The sequence below is a fragment of the Suricata suricatta genome, chromosome 2, assembly GCF_006229205.1.
Source record: "Suricata suricatta isolate VVHF042 chromosome 2, meerkat_22Aug2017_6uvM2_HiC, whole genome shotgun sequence".
Taxonomy (NCBI): Eukaryota; Metazoa; Chordata; class Mammalia; order Carnivora; family Herpestidae; genus Suricata; species Suricata suricatta.
In genome coordinates, this window is record NC_043701.1 from 57,294,204 (window position 1) to 57,315,818 (window position 21,615).

Below are 21,615 nucleotides of genomic sequence, written 5' to 3' on the forward strand. Positions count from 1 at the left end.
AAAATAAATAAACTTAAAAAAATAAGAAATAAAAATTATTTAAGAACTTTACTGTCTTGTCAAGGAGGACAACTGATCAGAGTTGGGTGCAATAGATGCTTTGATGCGGCAGCATAAGACGGGCTGCTCACCACAGACAAGTGAGGCAGGAAAAGCTCCTGGAGCTTGTGCTCGTGTTGGAGAAATGGAAGCAGCCAGTGAGACGAAGAATCGTCATCATTTTAGCGGAAAGCAAAGAGCCTACGTGAAGACACAGAGGATTAAACCTCCAGGCCACATTGTAAAAAGTCACAGGTGGTTTTTGGGTGACAAGGTGAGAGGCAATTGTATGTGTTAAGGTAAATAGTTTAATCTTTATCCTCAAAGCTGTGGAGACTCCCTGAAAGACCTAGGCAGGGAATCAGAAAAACCAAATTTGCCTGACTGAGATCAAGATATAAGTTTTTAAAAAGTAGCATTATATTCAGGCACCTTTGAAAATACAACACCTTGACCAACAGCCAGAAAACGCCCCAGGTCGAACTCTCCAATATTCTAAACAAGCCAATTAAAAATAATTTGGGGGGCACCTGGGTAGCTCAGTTGGTTAAGCATCGGACTTCAGCTCAGGTCATGATCTCACACTTTGTGGGTTTGAGCCCAACAACTGTGCTGACATCTCAGAGCCTGGAGACTGTTTTTTGTGTCTGTGTCTCTCTGTCCCTCCACTGCTTGCTCACTCGCTCTCTCTGTCTCTCTCAAAAATGAATAAACATTAAAAAAAAGTTTTAATTTAAAAAATAACTTGGGCATTATGGGATCAAGCCCCATGTTGGGCTCTGTGCTGAGCATGAAGCCTGCTTAGGATTTTCACTCTCTCCTTCTGCCCCTCTCCCCTGCTCTCTCTCTTTCTCTCTAAAATTAAAAAAAATTAATAAAATAATAAAATAAAATTTAAATTTAAAAAAATAATTTGACACCAAATTCTGGAAGTGATCAGATTAGATGGAGCTCTTTCATAATCCTTTGATTCAGTTCAAAAATATTTATTTAGGGGCACCTGGGTGGCTCAGTCGGTTAAGCCTCCGACTTCGGCTCAGGTCAGATCTCATGTTCGTGGGTTCGAGCCCCACGTCAGGCTCTGCGCTGACAGCTAGCTCAGAGCCTGGAGCCTGCTTCCGGTTCTGTGTCTCCTTCTCTCTCTGCCCCTCCCCCTCTCATGCTCTGTCTCTGTCTCAAAAATAAATAAACATTAAAAAATTTAAAAAAAACACCAAAAATATTTATTTAGCACTTCTGCTTAGAAGGCCCTAAACTCCAGCATTCAATGTCACTGTTTTTGGGGGCACCTGGGTGGCTCAGTCAGTTAAGCAATCAACTTCAGCTCAGGTCATGATCTCGCGGTTCGTGAGTTTAAGCTTCACATCAGGCTCTGTTCTGACAGCTCAGAATCTGAAAGCTACTTTGGATTCTGTGTCTCCCTCTCTATCTCTGCCCCTCCCCTAGTACACGCTGTCTCTCTCAAAGTCTCTCAAAGATAAACATTAAAAAATTTTTAAATAAAAAACAAGTTCACTGTTTTTTAATACAGTAAACTCTTAAAGCAATTAAATATTCAATTACTTATAAGAAACTTAAGAAAAATCAGGTCATTCAAAACCAAAACCAATTACTATTTCACTAAAGGAACTGCCACAGCATTTTAAAAGGTAAGTTTATCTTACACTGGTAATTTTTATTTATATCATCTTAGTGTAACCAACTTTTTAGTAATGCCTTCACTAGGACTATATCGATAGAAACTTGCTTTACATGTGCAGCATGTTTCAAAATTCAATTTACAAGTTGTCATCAGCTTCTTTCCAAACTACCTGATTTACTTCTCCTACGATTGATTTTTTTTCTCCCTGTGAAATTTTACTCAGCCAGATAGTTCTTCCTTTGAGTTCTCTTTTCTCTTCACCTCATTCTATTTTTCCCTTAAGACTCATCTCGGGCCAGGGGCGGGGGGGTGGCGCCTGGGTGGCTCAGTAGATTATGCGTCCAACTTCAGCTCAGGTCATGATCTTATAGGTTGTAGGTTCAAAGTCTACATCAGGCTCTGTGCTGACAGCCTGCATTGGGTTCTGTGTCTCCCTCTCTCTCTGCTCCTCCTCTACTCACACTCTGTCTCTCTCTGCTTCAAAAATAAATAAACATTAAAAAAAAAAGACTCATCTTGGGTGGTACCACCTCCAGGAAGCCTTCCTTGACTTGTCCACATTGAGGTAGTTGCCCTTGTCTGGGCTCCTGGCACCCTGTGAGTGTGTTTACTGGTGGCACTGAGCACACACTACTTAAAACACTGCTTTACCTGCTTATTTTCCTAACTAGATCATGAACTTCTCGTGAGCCCAGATTTCTTCTTTCATCTCTGTAGCTGCGGGACAAGCACACACAGTCAGTGGCCCATAATGGTGAAGAAAGGGAGGAAGAGAAATACAGTGAATCGTATTTCTTAGTTTCTCCATCATTTCTCTTCTCCTTCCTCCTCACTGATGTCTTCCTCTTATTTCTCCCCAACTACTAACACAACGTCTTTAACCTTCTCCTCTTGGTTTCAACGCAGGTCAACTTGTTCACTCTCTCCCTTGAGGTCCTCACAGTTGCAAAAATGCAGTGTGTGAAGAGCCATGGAGGCCTAGGAGTGGTTGCTCCTGGGTGCTGCAGAGAAGGGGCTTGTTTCAGCAGGCCCTGGATTAGTCTCTGTTATATCTCCTCTGGGTTTTAGCTGGGGACTTTTAACATGCTTTCGCCTTGCATTGCTTTCCATCTTAGCAGCTGGGTAAACAGACGTTCTACGACACCCTCGGTAAAATGGCAAGCCCACGGGAAAAGTCTTCCACCTTTAAATTTAAAAAATAAACAAATAAAACTTGTTCAGGGCCGGCCTGGTTCCGTGGAGGGGAGGGGCCAGGAACACCTGAGAACACCTGAGGTGTGCCGAGGGCTGCTTGTGGAGAGCTCGGCAGATGACAGAAGCGTGCAGCTGTCTCCTGAACGAGCCTGGCTGCGCATAGAGGAGCAGCACGCCGTGTTTAGCAGGAATTAAAGCAAAGTGAGGTAAGTGACGTTCCGGTAGGCTTTCTAAAAAGTCTATGAATGTCACAGGAGAACACAAAGATGACTGTAGTTAACGATGCTGTACATGTGAAGGTTGCTAGGAGAGTAGGCCTTAAAACCCAACACAAGAAAAAAAGTCTGTAGCTGTGAGGTGATGGGTGTTAACAAAGCTTCTTGTGATGTTCATTTTGCAATACCTGCAGGTATCACATCATGATGATGTATGCCTTAAATTAATACCAGGTTATAAGTCAGGCATGTGTCAGTCAAACTGGAAAAAAATTGTGTCTTCAGGTTGGATAGAAAACAGCAGTGACTGACTTCATGATGAAAATAATCCCTTCATTTCACAAGTTTAAGAAACTACTTTGTTATAAAGTCTATCACAACTTTTAAACTCGATTTGCTGGCTACCTCTTCCTACTCTCTCTCCCTGGACCCACCTCTGGATCTTTCTCTCTCTGGACCCACCTCCACCCACTCTTCCTTTTGATCACTGGGCTCGCTGTCCTCTCTGCTCCTCCCTATACTCCCGCCCATGCACCTGCTGCCTTTAGGCGGCAGCCTCTACCAAGTTCTCTGCAGGCCCCTTCCCCCACCTCCTTCAGGACTCTGCTTGTATGTCACTTAGCCACAGAAGATCTCCTGGACCAGCTTAAATGAAATAGCCAGCCTCACAACCAACTTTTGGCACTCCTCATTTTCCTTCCCCACATTTATTTTTCACCAACTTACTTTGTTTCATTTATTCTCTCTCCTTAGTGCTCAATAAATATTTATTGAGTAAATAAGCAAAGAAAGGGTAACATTTCATGTACCACTTTAAGACGGCAATATGACATTAGGAAAAGATACAGCCTTTTGAATTCTAAACTAACTATTCACTATGTGTCTAACTTTGAGACTAACCTCCCTACACTTCGGAATATCCATCTGTAAAGTGGGAATAGTAATATGTTCCTGATAATTAAAAGTGTCTAATGAGTGCTGGTTCCTCCCCTTCCCTTCTCCCTGCCTCCTTTCCGTGGTTGGGAGCTAGTGTGTCTGTGATTCACAGGTTCTGCGACCGCTGTGAGGTGAAAAGAATGCTGTGTCAAGCACCTTTAACAGAACCATTCCCAAGTTCACGCCAATTCTGTTTGTGTTTGGTAACGGATAGGCTGCATTCCTCTGACTGGAACCCCAAATAGGAAAGACATCTGAGGACGCTTTCATGAAGCTGTGGCACTGGCCTTGAAGCATGACTATGTTTCAGAATCATAGTAAGTCTGGGAAGCCTTCCAGACAGAGAACAAAAGACCCCCCCGGATGGGAATGCAGCTACAAGCAGGGGCTTTCATGCCAAGAAAAGGTGGGAAGAAAAAACCGTGTCAGACTGTGGAACACCGTGATGTCAGACTAAAAAGACCAGCTTTCATCCTATAATAGCAAGCCACTAAACATTTTGAAAATTTCATAGAGAATAGAATAGAATAGATGTAGACATAGACATAGACATAGAATCGGCTCATGAAAATGATACATTTTTAAACTTTCACAGAGACCCCTGAAAACCGAGCACTCAACAGTACCGGTGAATCCAGCGACATTTGTTCAGAACAACGACAAGGTCGTAAACGGGAGTGATCATACCCTAATCTTCCCCGCTCATCACTGTTTGAGCCACCATGCAGAAGAGACTCGAGCAGGCAGAGACTGAAGCCTGCTTACCACAAGAGAGCACCAAAAAACATCAACACACTAGCATGAGAGAGTATGAAACCCCGCCTGCAAACAGTGCGGGCCCTCCGTGGTCTGTGCTTTAACAGCAGGACCTGCAATAATGTGACCTCCTGTATCGAATTTCCTCTCTGAAGACAACCCCCCAGTCTCTTCCTTGTGATTTGATTCCTTAACTCTTTGTTAAGCCTGAATAAAGACATAAGAACCTTCTGGGTTTCCACAATGAGGAAACTTCCACTTCCGCGTATGTAAGAGTAGAAAGGAGAAGGCGACAAATTATTTAATTCACCCCAAAGAGAGAAAAAAGAAATTAATCTGTTACAGATGCTACCAAAAGTCTTTCCACAGCAGAACTCTGTCACAGAATTGAGCAAGGAAGAAAAGTTTTAGGACATAGGAAACCAGTAATGGAACTCTGTGAAGTTAAAAAAGGGCCAGCAGCTGAGTACCAAGATGACACTTTTATCTGCCTCAGTTTTGTATTTTTCTTGGGTCCGCTTCTTCTCACAGCATGGATATGATTTATTTAGACTTTCAAAGAGCTTTTGATAAGGTTCTCACAAATGCCTATTATTGAAAGTGGGTAACCATGGTGTGAAAGGAAAAAGTCCTATCAATGAATTAAATGAATTAAAAACTGCTTGAGAGGCAAAGAGCAGAAATAAATGGCCAATTCTCATGTGGAGAAAGGTTAATGGAGGGCTCTCGGGCTCTGTGGTAGAATCAGACTTATATTCAGCGAACGGCCAGGACGGGGGAGCCTGATTCTGGCTCATGTGTTCTCTGCACATCCGTCCTACACAGAGCGCCAGCTGATCCACAAACCTGGGGCACAAGGAGAAACCAGCATCGCAGAGAAGTGGTTGCAATCCAGGAAAGGGCAAATAGGTAATGAATGCGGCTGAGTCACACAGAGATCCCCAAATACCAAGGGGACAGAAATAAAAATTACAGTAGCAGAATTTTATTGTCTAAGAACTTTGGTACATGCTAGACAGGAAAACAAGGCCCCTTTCAAAAGACAAGATATGATATTCAAACAAATGTATTTAATTCACTGGCATAATGACAGCAAGTATTTTGTACTAAAGAACCTCTCATGTGGTCATTTAGATCCTTGAGAACCTGGATGCCTGTTCTGTAGATGGAGTTTAGACATAAACAAAAGTGAAACTGGTAGGAAAGATAAAGAATTAGTACCCTTTTCTGAGGGAGACCTGAAAAACTGATACAGGGTTTAACGAAAGCATAACCTGACATGAATGGAATAATTTGGAAGGTCAAATACTCTAATTGATGAACATTAATCCTTTATGACCCATAACTCAGTCTAGCATTTTCCAAACATCATCATGATAAACTGCACAGGAGAACAGAAAGGCCAACAAACTTTTGACTTAAACTTTCTTTGTCTCAGTTTCCTTATCTGTAAAATGCGAATAGAGTTTGCCTCACAGAATGACTATAAGGGTTAAATGGGGTCAGGTATGTAGTTTAAACAGTAGAGGCAAAATGAAATGTTAAATGATTATTACTAGTAATATTGTTGTTATTAGAATTTATAATGGACTAATCCCAAACACTCACATGCTACAGAGAAGTGACCTAATTCAAGTCATTTGACTTTCTTATTTATATCATTGTTATGACTCAGTACTTAAAAAGATATGCAAAATGTTTTCAAATAAAGAAAAAACATGGCTTTGAACTATCATTCCACTAACCAGCTTTGTGAAATGGAAGAGAATTACAAGTTAATTTAAATAAGGCAAAAAAAGAACACCAAAAAAAAAAACAAAAAAAAACCCAGGTAAATGCTAATGACATTAATTCTTAAATGCACAAAGAGTAGATCTAAGCTTACCGTGCAGATAGTATTTTGATAAGCTCTTTTCTATTCTGTACCCGAAGATGATTAGTTTTATACTTGGAGTCCTCAATCAGTTCAGGCAAATTCAAGATCTAAAAGGGAAAAAATCATTTTTTAATGTTTATTTACTTACTTTTGAAAGAGAGAGAGAGAATGGGGTATTGGCAGAGAGAGTAAGAAGGAGAGAGAGAGAGAATCCCAAGCAGGCTCTGTGCTGGTAGCACTTGGGGTTTGAGCTCAGAGACCCTTAGATCATGACCTGAGCAGAAATAAAGAGTCAGACACTTAAGCAACTGAGCCACCCAGGTGCCCCCAGGAAAAATACTTTTAATGTATAATTCACAATTTTTCGTGTACCTGCCTATGAATGTGAGTGTTCAGGGACTACCATACCTTTCCCAAGACCATTCTTTGATGACCTTTATGCTTCCAGACAAAGGCATATAGAGCAAAAAAGGAATATAGAGGGAAGAATCACGCAATCAAGATGGGTAATGTTGATCATGCAATCAAGATGGCACCTGGGTGGCTCAATCAGCTGAGCATCTGACTTTGGCTCAGGTTATGATCTTAAAGTCAGTGAGTTCAAGCCCCACGTCAGGCTCTGTGCTGACAGTCCAGAGCCTGGATCCTGCTACGGATTTTGTGTCTCCCACGCTCTCTCTTCCCCTCACCCACTCATGCTCTCTCTGTGTCTCAAAAATGAATAAAATGGTACAAAAAACATTAATTGGGTAATGACTGAGTTTGTCATATATGAGAAGTTTTTGCTACAATAAGTGGGTACCCACATATGGGAGCACAGAGAAAGTTATCAGATCCCCATAATAAGCTTGTCTAGACAGCATAGGTAGAGAGATACAAAACTGGATAAAACTGACCTAATTCTGAGAACCAATATCATAAGTACTTGTCTGTACTTCCACAAAGCCCATGATCAACATATATCTTGTAGGTACATTCACTTATTTGTTCCACATGTAAATAAAATAATATTATCTGTCCCAAAAGTCCAATCCAGGATGTTGTACAAGGTGCTAAAATGGAGGAAAAGCATATACATTTGCCCCAAATGCTCACCATTAAAACAATGTCAAATTAAAAGATATTCTTCCTATAGAAGTGTCACTATTTTTCTTTACTATGTCTCCCTGAAGGAATAACAAAATAGAAATCCTTTTATATACTTCCTCTTTTGCTCTTCCTCAATAAAGGGAAAATCTATCTTGCAAGTCCCTTTGGACATCTTGCAATTTTAACAAGACCATAATGAAAGTACGAAGTGGATTTGGAATGGAAAAGAAGTTTTATAAAGAATGTGTGGAGTCAGTGTTTGGCAGTTGTGTTGGAAAGTCAGAAGGAGCCTTTATGGGCTCGAGGCAGGCCATGTGGCCCACAAAAAGCTTCGCTACCTCTGGTAATGTATTTGCTTTAAATATAAATATTTAATGGTTTCATTTGTTTCCCACGGTTTAAATAAAAATCAATCCATTAATCATCTCACAAAGGACAGAGAAGTGAAGAACGTTCCCTAGAGGAGAGAGAGCATCTCCACGGTGTCATTTCCCTTTTGCATGGTTCACTTGTTCATTTCCTTTAGGAATAATAAAGACGGTGTTCCTCTCCCAGATTTTAAAAAGTGACACCACACTACGTAGAGTGTCCTTTCTAAAAATCTCCTTGTCACCACACCTGATCCCAGAATTGGCCTCCAGCCTTGTCCATAAATGGAAACCCCCCCTCCCTCCCTAAGAGTGAATAAGTCACTTCAAGAAAAAGCAAGTGCCCTTCATCAAATCACAGGTTAAATCTGTAAATCTGGCCTTACCCAGAAATAGTATAAACCACATTAAAAAAAACAAAAAACCACTCAGTGGGGCGCATGGGTAGCTCAGTCAATTGAGACTTTGGCTCAGGTCATGATCTTGCAGTTCATGGGTTCGAGCCCCACATCAGGCTCTGTGCTGACAGCTCAGAGCTTGGAGCCTGCTTTAGATTCGGTGTCTCCCTCTCTCTCTGCCCCTCCCCCACTCCTGCTCTGTCTCTCTGTCTCTCAAAATGAATAAACATTAAAAAAAAAAAACACACTCAGTGATTTTGTGATTTTACTCAATGGGAACCAGGATGTCCTCAGACATCTCTAAATCTGACATATTAAAGTTCTTTTCTCTTTGAAAGTTGGCACAAAACTGTGGGTCTCAGTAATTATTATTCTGTGTTCAGCCATGCTGCCATTCAAAATGTCCTGCTTTGCTTCCGGTGCTGTGACCACAACCATTCCTTACCTGCCTGAAACAGTGTTGCTCGGACAGAAGGAGACCTTGCCACTGCTCAAGTGCCTGACATCCTGAGCACTAAATCCATATGAAGCATTCCAACCAGGTGCTCTTTCCCCCAAAAGAAATAATGAAGCAGGGGTTTGTTCAAAAGAGAAGGATGGGAAAGAGGGAGGCTGGGAGGCAGGAAGGGCAAATTCTCTAATTAACCTCCATTTCCTGAGAATACTTCTACTGGATACAGAGTTCTGAGTGGACACTTCTGCGCCAATCCCCACTGGGCTCCCAGTTTCTTATGAAAAATCTGCGGTCAGTTGAGTCTGTGTCCCCCACAGGTAATATATCATTTTTCTCTGGGTGCTGTCAAAACATTTGCCTTGGTCTTTCGTTTTCAGTGGGCAAGCATGGGTGTGTTTGGGCATGGATTTCCCAGGGCTGATCCTACTTGGGGTTCACTGAAATTATTAAATCTGTAGGTTTTTATCTTTTGCCAAATTTGGGAAGTTTTCAGCAATTATGTCTTCAAATATTTTTTCAGCATGTACTCTTCCTCCTCTGCTTTGGGCTTTCAATGACATAAATGTTAGACTTTGGGGGAGGGAACTATCCTTTTTATTTTCTCTGTGGTTCAGACTGAATAATTTCTACTTAGCTATCTTCAAGTTCCATGATTTATTTCCTCTGTCATCCTCATTGTGTTATTGGGCTCACCCACTGAGGAGATCCTTTTTTTTTTTTTTTAATTTGATGGCTGTATTTTTCCATTCTAAAATTTCTAGTTGGTTCTTCTTCATATCTCCTATTTCTTTGTGGGACATTTCTATTTTTGCATTTATTTCAACAATGTCTGTGATGCCTATCAGAGCATTTTTATAATAGCTGTTTTAAAGCCTTTGTAAATTAATTCCAACATCTGTGTCATCTTGGCATTGGCATTTATTGACTGTCTTTTCTCATGCAAGCTCTGGTTCTTCATATGCTGAGTAATTTTGGATTGTATCCTGGACGTTTTAAATATTATATTATGAGCCTCTGAGTCTTGTTTAAATCCTACAGAAAAACTTTGTTGTTACTGGGTTTATTAGCAAGCAGTGGACCTGGATAGGTCCAGGCTGCAAGTCCCAACCACCTTTGGTCTGCTTTGGTTCTTGTGGGAGTTGAGCTATGAAAGCCCTGGCAGCACTATCTGAGTGTGTCCCACATGTGCCCCACTTAATGGTCATGCTGCCACCTGGGCAGTCATCTGTTTATTACTCAGTTCTCAACTCCTTTGGTATGCTGGTTAGCACCAGATCAGTGTCTGTGCAACTTAGAGGTGAGTGAGGGGTTAACAAACAACTTTCAGAATCGCTTTTCAAAGCTCATGCCTCTCTGCAGTCTCTTTCCAGTTCCCTGGGGCTCCCCTTTAGTTAGCAGGGTGGAGGCCAAGCAGTGGGAGGCAAAGGATAAAGGCAACAAGGATTCACCCCTCTTTCTTGGGGATCATAGCTCACAGATAAAGAGGAAAGTTCTCTGTCCTCAGAGTTAGTTCCTGTTCATCTGCTCCTGCCATTACAGGGTTGTTTGTGGAGTGGGGCATGAGAAAATGGAGAGGGAGAAAAAACGGAGGATTTCCACACTCTCTCTATGAAAGCTCACTTTTGTGGTCCTCAGTCCAGGAAGGAAGGGCATCTCATAGGGCTCAGCTCTGTTCCCTTGTGCCCACTTGCATGTTTCAGGCTCCACTGTATCCATGTTAAGGAAGTCATCACAGAGAAACTTACTACTGCCTTAGCAGTGCTTTAAATTCTGGTATTTTTCCCCAATTCTCCTCCTACTACTTACTTTTCAGAGCCCTCTTATGCCCCCTCATAAATGTTCCATGCATTCTATCCAGGTTTTATCACTGCATTCAGTGGAAGAGATAGGGAGAAGTCTGCTTACTCTATCTTAACCAGAACCAGAATCTCCAAAACCAGGTTTTTTAAGTTTATTTATTCTGAGAAAGAGAGCGACCGAGTGAGCAGGGAGGGGCAGAGAGCGAGAGGGAGAGAGAGAATCCCAAGCAGGCTCCATGCTATCAGCGCAGAGCCCTACAGGAGGCGAGGTCTCACAAACAATGAGATAATGACCTGATCTGAAATCAAGAGTCAGTTGCTTAACTGACCGAGCCACCCAGGCACCCCTCCAAACCTCATTTTTCTAGAAGACATTTATTAAGTGCATCCTGGGAGCCAGGAGTGGACAGACTATTTTGCTTATCCAACCTTACTCTTGCAAAACCCCAAAAGTTCTATATTAGCATAGTTATGTATTATAAGCTTCATTTTGTCATGAGAACACAGTTGCTTAGCAAAGATTAAGTATTCTGCCAGAGGTCACCTGACCAGTTCCAAGACACACAGAATGCCTTAGAACTATACTATAACATCCTCAGACCACCTGCTCCAAAATCAACTACAATGCTTACTAAAACTGAAGTTTCCCATATCCCACCTCAGACATACTAGGTCGTAATCTTTGGGTATGAAGCTCAAGGAGATTTCCTATGCATGGTAAAGTTGAGAACCAATGCATATTGCCTCCAATAAAAGAAACTTTCAGTCTAAATGACTTTTAAAAGGATGTCAATGTACTTCAAATAGGAATACCCATTAGTGTTGGCATCAATCAGCTTAAAATAGCTTACATATGCTCATGTTGCCTACTCTTCTGTATCACGTTAAGAGACATAAAAAGGGATTTGTTCTAAGCCAAGGTTCAGTTTATATGCAAGAAGATTTTCTGAACCCCAAGCCTTGAACCCAATTGCTCTTGATTTTACCCTAATTCCTTAAAATAAGAGCTCCTTAATAGGACCCCTCTCCCAGAAGTATTAGTCAACCAGTATATCAAATTCAATTTTGGAAAGAGATTAGGTCCAAGTAAATTCTACTCATTCATCACAGACAATACTGCTATATTTTTCCCTAGGAGGTAGAGCCACCCTATCTTTTTTTTTAATGTTTATATATTTTTGAGAGAGGGAGAGAGAGAGAGAGAGACAGAGCGTGAGCAGAGGAGGGGCAGAGAGAGAGGGGGAGACACAGAAGCCGAAGCAGGTTCCAGGCTGTCAGCACAGAGCCTGACACAGGGCTCAAACTCACTGACCACAAGATCATGACCTGAGCCAAATTCGAACACAACGGACTGAGCCTCCCAGGCACCCCAACCCACTCTATCTCTTAACTGGCAAAAGAACAGTTGATGGGCTTCATGTGAAAACCTGGGACCTCTTCTTCTATAAGGCTGGTTTGAATGACAAGCCCCTCAGCAACAGATAAATCTGAACAAAAAATGCTTAGAAGAAACCCACTATATATGGCATAAGGGAACAGATCGTTTTTCTTAGGTTAAAAGGTTTTCTAGGGTAAGTTTACAAGTAAGGATATAATAATGAAGGTTTAAAAAATCAATCAGATTGCAATGTTTGTTCAAGATGCCTAGCAAGTGATGTAAATCGCATTAACATCCTGGATACATAAAACTTTTCTTCTGAGTATTTCAAAGAATTTGATAGATATTGTCTTATGGGCTCACAACAAGGATTATCTTTCCTAACTCACATATGGAAAAACAAGGTCAAGTGTGCCACTCTCAAAGAGCCTCTGATGGTCTCCTTTTAAACAAACTTATCCTAACACACCATCAACAGTAAGTCATATTTTAGTACTCAGACTTACGGCAAATATTCTGCTTTGAAATAAAAATCTTTTCCAAAAAAATGTTCTTATGGATATTTATGAGGAAGTTCAAAAGTTTTAAACTGATCAGCAGTAATGAATCAAAAATAAAAAGAACTCAGTACAGTTATTTTCAACAGTGAAGAATATGTCAACCAGTAATTTCTGCCCCCCCACCCCCACCCCCCTTTCTGGAGAGAGAGAACTCCAAAACATATGGCCCAGGAAGAAAATCTGTACTCATTTATAGCAATGAACTGGCTTTTACATCTCTGCAGCTAGAGTACGCAAATGACTTCACAGGCAACAGCTTCCGTATGTTTCATATTTTTAACATTGACCGTTCATAATAAAGATTCTTTGATCCTGGATCAAATGTTTGAATCAATTTTCTCTACACTTACTCAGAGTCACCGCTATGAAAGCCCCTCTTCCCCACCTCAGATGTTCCGGCCCGCCCTGCAATAGGAGCTCTCCATTTGTCACCTTCTCCCTGGGACTTCCCACCCCTTTGCTGTGGTTTTGAGCTGCACTCCCTCCCCTATCCTACAAAAGAGGCCCCACGATAAAGAGTTTTCGTGCATGGTAAGTAGATGCAATACAGAGGTTCCTCTAAGGGATTCTCAGGCATCTTTAATGAAACCAGAAGCTCATAGTGGTATGTATGAAGAGTACAAAACAATAACCCCCCCCCATCCAAAACACATCCTCAACAGGTGAGGCCCTTCCCCTACATGAAAGAAAAATTAAAATAAAAACTTAAATGCATATTTTTAAAGCTAGACCAGAGTTCTGGGATTAGAACTGGAAAATGTGAACAGGAACCCAAAGACTTAAATAAAAACAAAAAACAAACCCCCTCCCCCAAAACCAGGTAAGTAGTAAAGACATCAAATTAAAAAAAGTCTAAGTGATGCCAAAATTGTGAACTCTTCAATATAAAATTATCTCAAATTATTCCAATGCCTTTTCTCGAAAAGGTGAGGAACAACGTTTTTAATATAACCTTAATCGTTAACACCTTAAAACATGAATTTTGCAGAAGTACTTATGAAAGGCTAATTTGAATTTTTTAATTTTCTAGTGATTAATACAATAAATTTGGTATTATATTGTATTTGGGCCTAAATAGATCTCATGTTGTTATAGAAAGAGAGAGAGAGAGAGAGAGAGAGAGAGAAAGGAAGGAAGGAAGAAAAGAGAAAAGAAAAATATCCTGGCATTAAAACTCCCTTTAAATGCATTTTTTTGGGATGCCTAAATGTCTGGGTCAGCTTAGGTCATGATCTCACAGTTCAGTTCATGGGTTCGAGCCCCACATTGGGCTCTGTGCTGACAGCTCAACGCCTGGACCCTGCTTCAGATTCTGTGTGTGTGTGTCTCTCTTTCCCTCCTCACTCACATTCTGTGTCTCTTTCTCCCGAAAATAAATAAACATTAAAGAAAACTATTAAATGAACTTGTTCTTTCCTTTTTTTTCATTGGACTGGTAGTCAGGTCATGTTTGAGGATAATTTAGGCTACTATGTGTTATGATTCATTTCAAAATACAGCCAAATACCTCAAAAATATATATAGTCAGAATACTAATTTAGACCATGTCCTTAGCATTTGTAAGTATAAAAATGGGGTACTGTTAGGTGTGAAGGCAGGGGTCTGGAGTTGGCTGTAGACTTAAGGACATTGTTCTAGGCCAAATTGAACTTTCCCGGCTTTGTACAAAATGAGTCATTGCACAGATCATCTGCCCATCCCAGTGATTATGGATTACCTTGCACACAGTAGCAAACTGTTGGTTATTTCCTGCTCCAACTACAAGATATCCATCCTTGGTTTTAAAAGCCTAAAAGAAATCAATAAATACATAAGTACATACATATATACATACAAATACATAAATACATGAATATATAACTGCGCATATTGAAAATGCCATAAAAGTTAGCTTTAATTTCTAAAACTTCTATACAGACAACATGCTCTAAAGCAAATTATTAATTAAATCAATATTAATTAATTAGTATACTTTGTTATTATATTTGCATAGTTGTTTTGTTAATTTGGGATTTTCAAAGCACTTCCTGGCTCTTCTACTAACTGTTGTAACATGGCTTGGGGGAAGGGGGCTTGGAAAAATAAAGAAGATACTAAACTAAACTAAAATCACTTTATTATAGTGCATAACATGAAATTCTGTATTCGTTATAGCATGGATTAATGTTGGGTTTTTCCAAAGTTTTGTATTTTGTTTGTTTCCATTTTTCCTTGGAAGATAAAGAGCAAAGGATACACTATTTTCTACAAACTGTAAGAAAAATAAATGGATGGAAAGAAGGGAGGGAGGGAAGGAGGGAGGAAGGACAAAAGGAATGAAAGAGGGAGGGAGGGAGGAAGGGAAGGCGGAAGAGAGGATGGGTACCCTGATACATTTTATCTTTGAAAATCTCATATGTAAACTTCGGATCTCTGAACCTCATGTGGTTTTTACGTACCTGAAAATGTTTGTTGCTTCTAGGAGACACACTCATTTGAGCAGCAACAAGAAGATAAGTAATGTATACTCTCACTCTCACCTTCCAGAGCCCTAGACCATTTGGAGAACTCCCATCTCCACATTTGACCTCAGTGGTGGTTGGAGGAACCAAACTTTACCCACATAAGGCATCATTCCCACTTTCTTTAAGTAAATGTGTTCCTTTATTTTCCTTCCTTTCTATGTAAACATTGCTCTGTATTTTCACGTACTTTTTCTTTACTTACTCCTGCCTCTGAGAAAGATGACTTCAATCTTCCTTGCGGGGACTTGCTCCTATGCTAATATCCCTGGTCCCCTCACTCACATCCTTCAGAACGCTGCTCAATCATCTTTAATCTCTTCATTCCCACTAGGTCCTTTTTTTTTCTGCCTACATATAGGCCCTTGCCTACACTAAAAATATTAACAACAAAACAAAATTTCCATCAATCCTGATACCCTTCTCAAGGTATTTTGAAATTCTTCTTCTTTCCCTCCATCTCTAAATGATATAAAATTCTACCTGCCTATACTTCTTCACCAACACCACCTGCCAATGCCCTTTGTCATCAGGATTCTTATCCAATCACTACACTGAAACTATTCTTTCTTGACCCCTCTGTATTATTTAGTGCCATTAACCATCCTTTCCACCACGAACCTGTCTTATCACGAGGCTCCATCTGGGTTAATCTCCAATCTCTCTGACCTGTATTCCACATCCCCGTTTTTCAGGATTATCTTCTCCTTAGCCTTCAGCCTTCTTTAAGGATCTGTTGTGGTCTTTCAGTTCACTTGCTTCTTATAATAGCCACCAGCCACATGTGGCTATTAAATTTAAATAAACTAAAATTAAATTAGCCAGTCACAAAAGACCACATATTGTGATAGCATTTATATGATACATCCAAAATAGAGAAATCCATAGAGACAGAAAGATTAGTGGCCACCCAGGGCTGAAAATATGGGGAGAATTTGGGGTGCAACCAATAATGAGTTCTGGGTTTCTTGATGGGGTGATGAAAGTGTTCCAAGATTGTGGTAATGTATACTTTAAATTAGTGAATTATGACACATGAAGTATATCTCAGTAGAGATGTTATTAAGAAAAATTAAAGTAACAGTTCAATTCCACAGACCCACTAGCCACAATATCAAGCATTCAAAAGCCATGGCTGTCATATCAACATAGATAGAGAGCATTTCCATCATCAATGAAAGTTCCATTGTGTGGTGCCAGGAAACTGAAGCTGATAAACTATGTTTTCTTTTTATTCTTCCTACTAGGCCTAACATGATATCTGAAGAATGTTAGGCAATTAATAAATGGTCATAAAATGTAATAAATCTCTCAGATAACTGCAGCCATGTAATAGAATCATGGCTATAATGAATCTCAGGCAAAACATTATTAACAGGATTTATTCTATTTACATTTTTGCTTGATTTGGTAATGAATGCTACTAAGAAGATATCACATGAACTGTTTTAAAAGTTTATCTTCCCTGTTCACAGGGCAAAAGTTAGTGTTATAAATAATGCATTAGTGTTCCTCAAATTATAGAAAGGGAATCTGCAATGGAGCTGTGAGTGAGGATCAAAGGATTTTGAACAGAGATGCCCCAATAAACCATTGATAATCATGATGGTACACAGGTTGTCTGCTTCTTTTTGTTTGTTTGTTTGTTTTTCAGTGAAAAACTGAGTTGGGAACTGGATAAGTAATGTGAAATAACAATGTATGTTACCGAGTATAAAGTGAAAAATGATTTTCAGACTTTTAGTGGTGCCTGGGTAGCTCAGTCGGTTAAGCATCCAACTCTTGATTTCAGCTCGGGTCATGATCTCACAGTTGTGAGTTTGCACCCCACATCAGGCTCCACGCTGAGAGTATGGAGCCTGCTTGGGATTCTCTCTTTCTCCCTCTTTCTCTGCCCCACCCCTGCTTAGAGTCTCTTTTTCCTCTTCTCTTCTCTCTCTCTCTCAAAATAAATAAATAAAAGTAAATAAATAAATAAACTTTAAAGTTTTAGATTAGTGACAAAAAACTCAGCAAGTTTACATTTTGAGAGATCCTCATTCCCTTTTAATTAATGAAGAAGTGTTCCTTCCTTAACCCTTAGCTATGCCATGAAATGTCTTTACCAATATATAACTTTTACCATTTTAAGTGTAGATAACTAGTTAATAATCACAAGAAAATGAAGACTGCATAGCGGCTGAGCTACCAAACACAATTAAAGATCACCAAATAGATTTATAAGAATGAAGATAAGATTGCATTCTTTAAATACTTATTTGTTCCTAGAGTGTTTATTTAATAAATATATTTTAAGTAAAATCTTAAACAAAAAAGTATTGCCTGAAGACTAAATAATTATGTCCCAGACTCGCATGTTGAAATCCTAACACCAATATGATGGTATTAGGAGTATGAAAATTAATAAAGGAAAACCTCACTAAAGTGGAGTCAGGAGACTAAAAGGAAAAGTCACAGCACTCAGCTTCAATTACAAGAATAGCTATTAATTACAGACCCCAACAGAACAGTCATAAACTGTGGGAATGATCAATTGTAGGCCACACATGAAACGGTGTACAGCTGACTCTTGAACAATGACAACCCCCCCACACACATACAGTTGAAAATCCACATATCACTCTTGATGCCCAAAAACTTAACTGATAGCCTCCTGTTGACCATGAGGCTTACCAATAACATGAATAGTCAATTAGCATATTTTGTATCTTGTGTGTATTATAGACTGGATTCTTACAATAAAGTAAATTGGAGAAAAGAAAATATTACTAAGAGAGTCATAAGGAAGTATTATACATTTGTCGTACTATACTGTACTTATTGAAAAAATTTCAAGTGGGCTTGTGCCATTCACACCCGTGTTGTTCAAGGGTCACCTGTCCACTGAATCCTCTACAAGAAATCAACTGCTCCTGCAACTCAGCCAATGAAAAACTACCATCATGCTGAACTCTTGCTTTTCTCCAATAGACTTTCATTCAAAACATACCCTCCCAACTTTCCTCTCCTTTTTTGTTGGACTTGCCTTTGGTTTTGCGGTAGCTTATGTATCCTGAGTTGTAGTTCTCTGTCATTCCCAAATAAACCCATTTTTGCTGATAAGATAACTGACAGTTTTATTTTGAAGATTAACAGGAGCAAGAACGTGGCCATCTGTGAAACAGGAAGTAAGTCCTTCTCAGTCAGCAAATCTGCCAGTGCCCTGATCTTGGACTTCCCTGCCTCAAGAACCGTGAGAAATAAATGTTTGTTGTTTAAGCCACATAGACTATCACATTCTATTATAGCAGCACAAGTGGGTGAAGAAACTGGTACTGAGGAGTGGGGTGCCACTGTAACAAATACCTAAAAATGTGCAAGGAGTTTAGAGCCAGGCAATGGGTAGAGACTGGAAGAGATCTGGGTTTATGCTAGAAAAAGTCTCCATTGCTATGAACAGACTGTTCAAGGGAACTCCGCTGAGAGCGCAGAAAGAAAAGAGGAAAGCTATAGAGAATGTCTCAATCTTCTCAGAGAACACCTAAGGAATGTTGAACAGAATGTTTAGAAATATGGGCAGGAAAGGCCATTTTGATGAGGTCTCAGATGGAAATAAGGAAGTATTTGGAAATTGGAGGCAATGCAATCTTTGTTACAAAGTGGCAAAGAACTGGGCTGCACTGCAATCGATCGTGCTCCAGTTTTTTATGGAAGGTTGCTTGCAAGTAATGAGATTAGGTATTTAGCTGGTGATATTTCTAATGTTTATTTTTTCAAAAAAAATTAACATTTATTTATTTATTTATTTATTTATTTATTTATTTATTAAGAGATAGAGAGAGACAGAGTGTGAGCAGGGGAGATTCTGAAGATTCCAAAGTAGTTTGCAGGCTCTAAGCTGTCAGCACAGACCCCTATGTGAGGCTTGAACTCATGAATTGCAAGATCATGACCTGAGCTGACGTTGGATACTTAACTGACTGAGCCACCCAGGCGCCCCTGTTTATTTATTTGTTTTGAGAGACAGACAGACAGAGACAGAGACAGAGAGAGCACAAGCAGGGAGGGTCAGAGAAAAAGGGAGACACAGAATCTGAAGCAGGCTCCAAGCTCTGAGCTGTCAGGACAGAGCCTGACGCGGGGCTCAAACTCATGACCATGAGATCATGACCTGAGCCGAAGTTAGATGCTTAACCAACTGGACCACCCAGGTTCCCCAAGCTGAAGATATTTCTAAAAAAATGTTGAAGGTGTAGCTTGGCTCCTTCTGACTGCTAATAGTACAATGTGAAAAAAAAAGAGAGAGAGAGAGAAATTACTTAAAGACAGAATTGTTCAGGAAAAAAGGAAACAGAAATAGAAAATATGGAAATTTTTCAGTCCATCCATATTGTAAGAAATGAGAAGATATGGTCAGAAAAAAACACTCAGTTTACTCCATTGGTGACATTGTATAAAACTATAGTGCAATAGCACAGTCAGGATATTGATATTGATATAGTCAAACTACAGAACATCAACATCATGACAAGGATGCTTCCTCTTGTCCTTTTTAAAAAAACATAAATATTAGATTTAGGTTCACAAAAACATTTTACAGAAGGTACAAAGATTTTCTATATACCTCCTTCCCCTACATATGCACAGACTCCCCCATTATCAACACTCCTGACCAATGTGCTACATTCATTATAACTGATATACCTACAATGACACAGTCTGATCATACAAAGTTTGTAGTTTACATTAGAGTTCAGCGCTTGGTGTTGTGCATTCTATGGGTTTGGACAAATGTGTGATGGCACTTAGCCATCATCCTAGCATCATATAGACTATTTTCACTTCCCTAAAAATCTTCTGTGCTCTACCTATTTATCTCTTCCTCCTCCAAATCCCTGGAAACCACTGATCTTTTTACTGTATCCATAGTTTGCCTTTTTCAGAATTACATACAGTTGGGATCATATAGTATGTAGGATCATACAGTATGTATTTTAGCTTGGCTTCTTTCCCTTAGTAATATCCATTCAAGATTCCTTCATGCCCTTTCATGGCTTGATAGCTCATTTCTTTTTTTATTAATAATTTATTGCCAAGTTGGTTTTCATCCCTCATTTCTTTTTAGTGTGGAATAATATTCCATTATCTGGATGTTTATTTATCCATTTACCTATCAAAGGACATCTACTTACTAATGGAGTAAAACTGAGTAAAGGGTACACAAGATCTGTGTCTATTATTTCTTAAAATATATGTGAATCTGCAATTATCTTAAAAAACTTTCAATGATGGTGTATTAGATTAGGGTCCTGACAAGAGAGATGGAAAGGAATAGATTCAAGAAATATTTAAAGCAGCATTACTTACAATAGCCAAATTATGGAAGTAGCCCAACTGTCTATTGATTGATGAATGAATAAAGAAGAGGTGGTATATATACACAATGGAATGCTATTCAACAATCAAAAAGAATGAAATCTTGCCATTTGCAATGACCTGGACGAACTGGAGAGCATAATGCTAAGTGAAATAAGTCAGTCAGAGAAAGACAAATACCATACGATTTCACTCATGTGGAATTTAAGAAATAAAACAAATGAGCAAAGAAAAAAGACAGAGAGACAGAGAGAAACCAAAAAATAGGCTATTAATTATAGAGAAGAAACTGATGGTTACCAGAGGGAAAGGGGGTAGGAGGATGGGTGTAGTAGGTGATGGGGATCAAGGAGTGCACCTGTTGTGATGAGCATTAGGTGGTATCTGGAAGTGTTGAATCACTATATTGTACACCTGAAATTAATATAACACTGTATGTTAAGTAACTGCAATTAAAAACTTAAAAAGGAAATATTTAGGTGGTAAAACCTACCACAGTTGGTAATGACTTGAATGTGATGGTCAAGAGTTAAAGACTAGGGGAGAGCAAGATGTCATGGTGACATTTAGGTCTCTGAGGAGCTTTTGAGATACTCCTATGGAAATTCCAAATAAATAGAACTTGGTGACCAGCTGAAAGTCTGAACTGTAGATAAAACTTGAGAGTTGTTCATTATAATTGATAACTTAAGCCATCACATAAAGGAAGTCATTTAGGAAAGGAGTTTGACTGAAGAGCAGGGAAAAAAAGAGTGGGGAGAGGCAAGGGATAAGTCTGAAGATGACCCCCATCTCAAGTCCAAGCAGAAGAGGAGTAAGTCACAAGAATAAGAGGATCAAAATAAATGCCCACAAAGTGGTCTTTGATTCCTTTAGCAAATGCCGTTCTGGTTTCAGAGAGAGGACTGAATGAAGTCTGAAGTGAATCAGGAACTAAGTAACAGCTAAGGAATGGGGACGGCACATGCAAACATTTGTTTGGGAAATTTGGTTATGAAGAATAAGAATAAGCAAAGCATTGAGCACACAGAATGAACACAGACTCAATGCCGGAC

General features: G+C 39.6%; 1 protein-coding gene across 2 annotated transcripts in view; it reads right to left on the minus strand.

Moving 5' to 3' along the window:
- SUGCT (succinyl-CoA:glutarate-CoA transferase) overlaps window positions 1-21,615 on the minus strand; it is a 749,888-nt gene that overhangs the window by 413,917 nt on the left and 314,356 nt on the right. For both annotated transcript variants that reach the window (XM_029926667.1, XM_029926657.1), the window contains exons 10-11: window positions 14,422-14,493; window positions 6,668-6,765 (exon numbers count right to left, since the gene is read on the minus strand). In XM_029926667.1, the coding sequence (XP_029782527.1) occupies window positions 6,668-6,765; window positions 14,422-14,493 (170 nt within the window). The remainder of the gene's footprint in view (window positions 1-6,667; window positions 6,766-14,421; window positions 14,494-21,615) is intronic.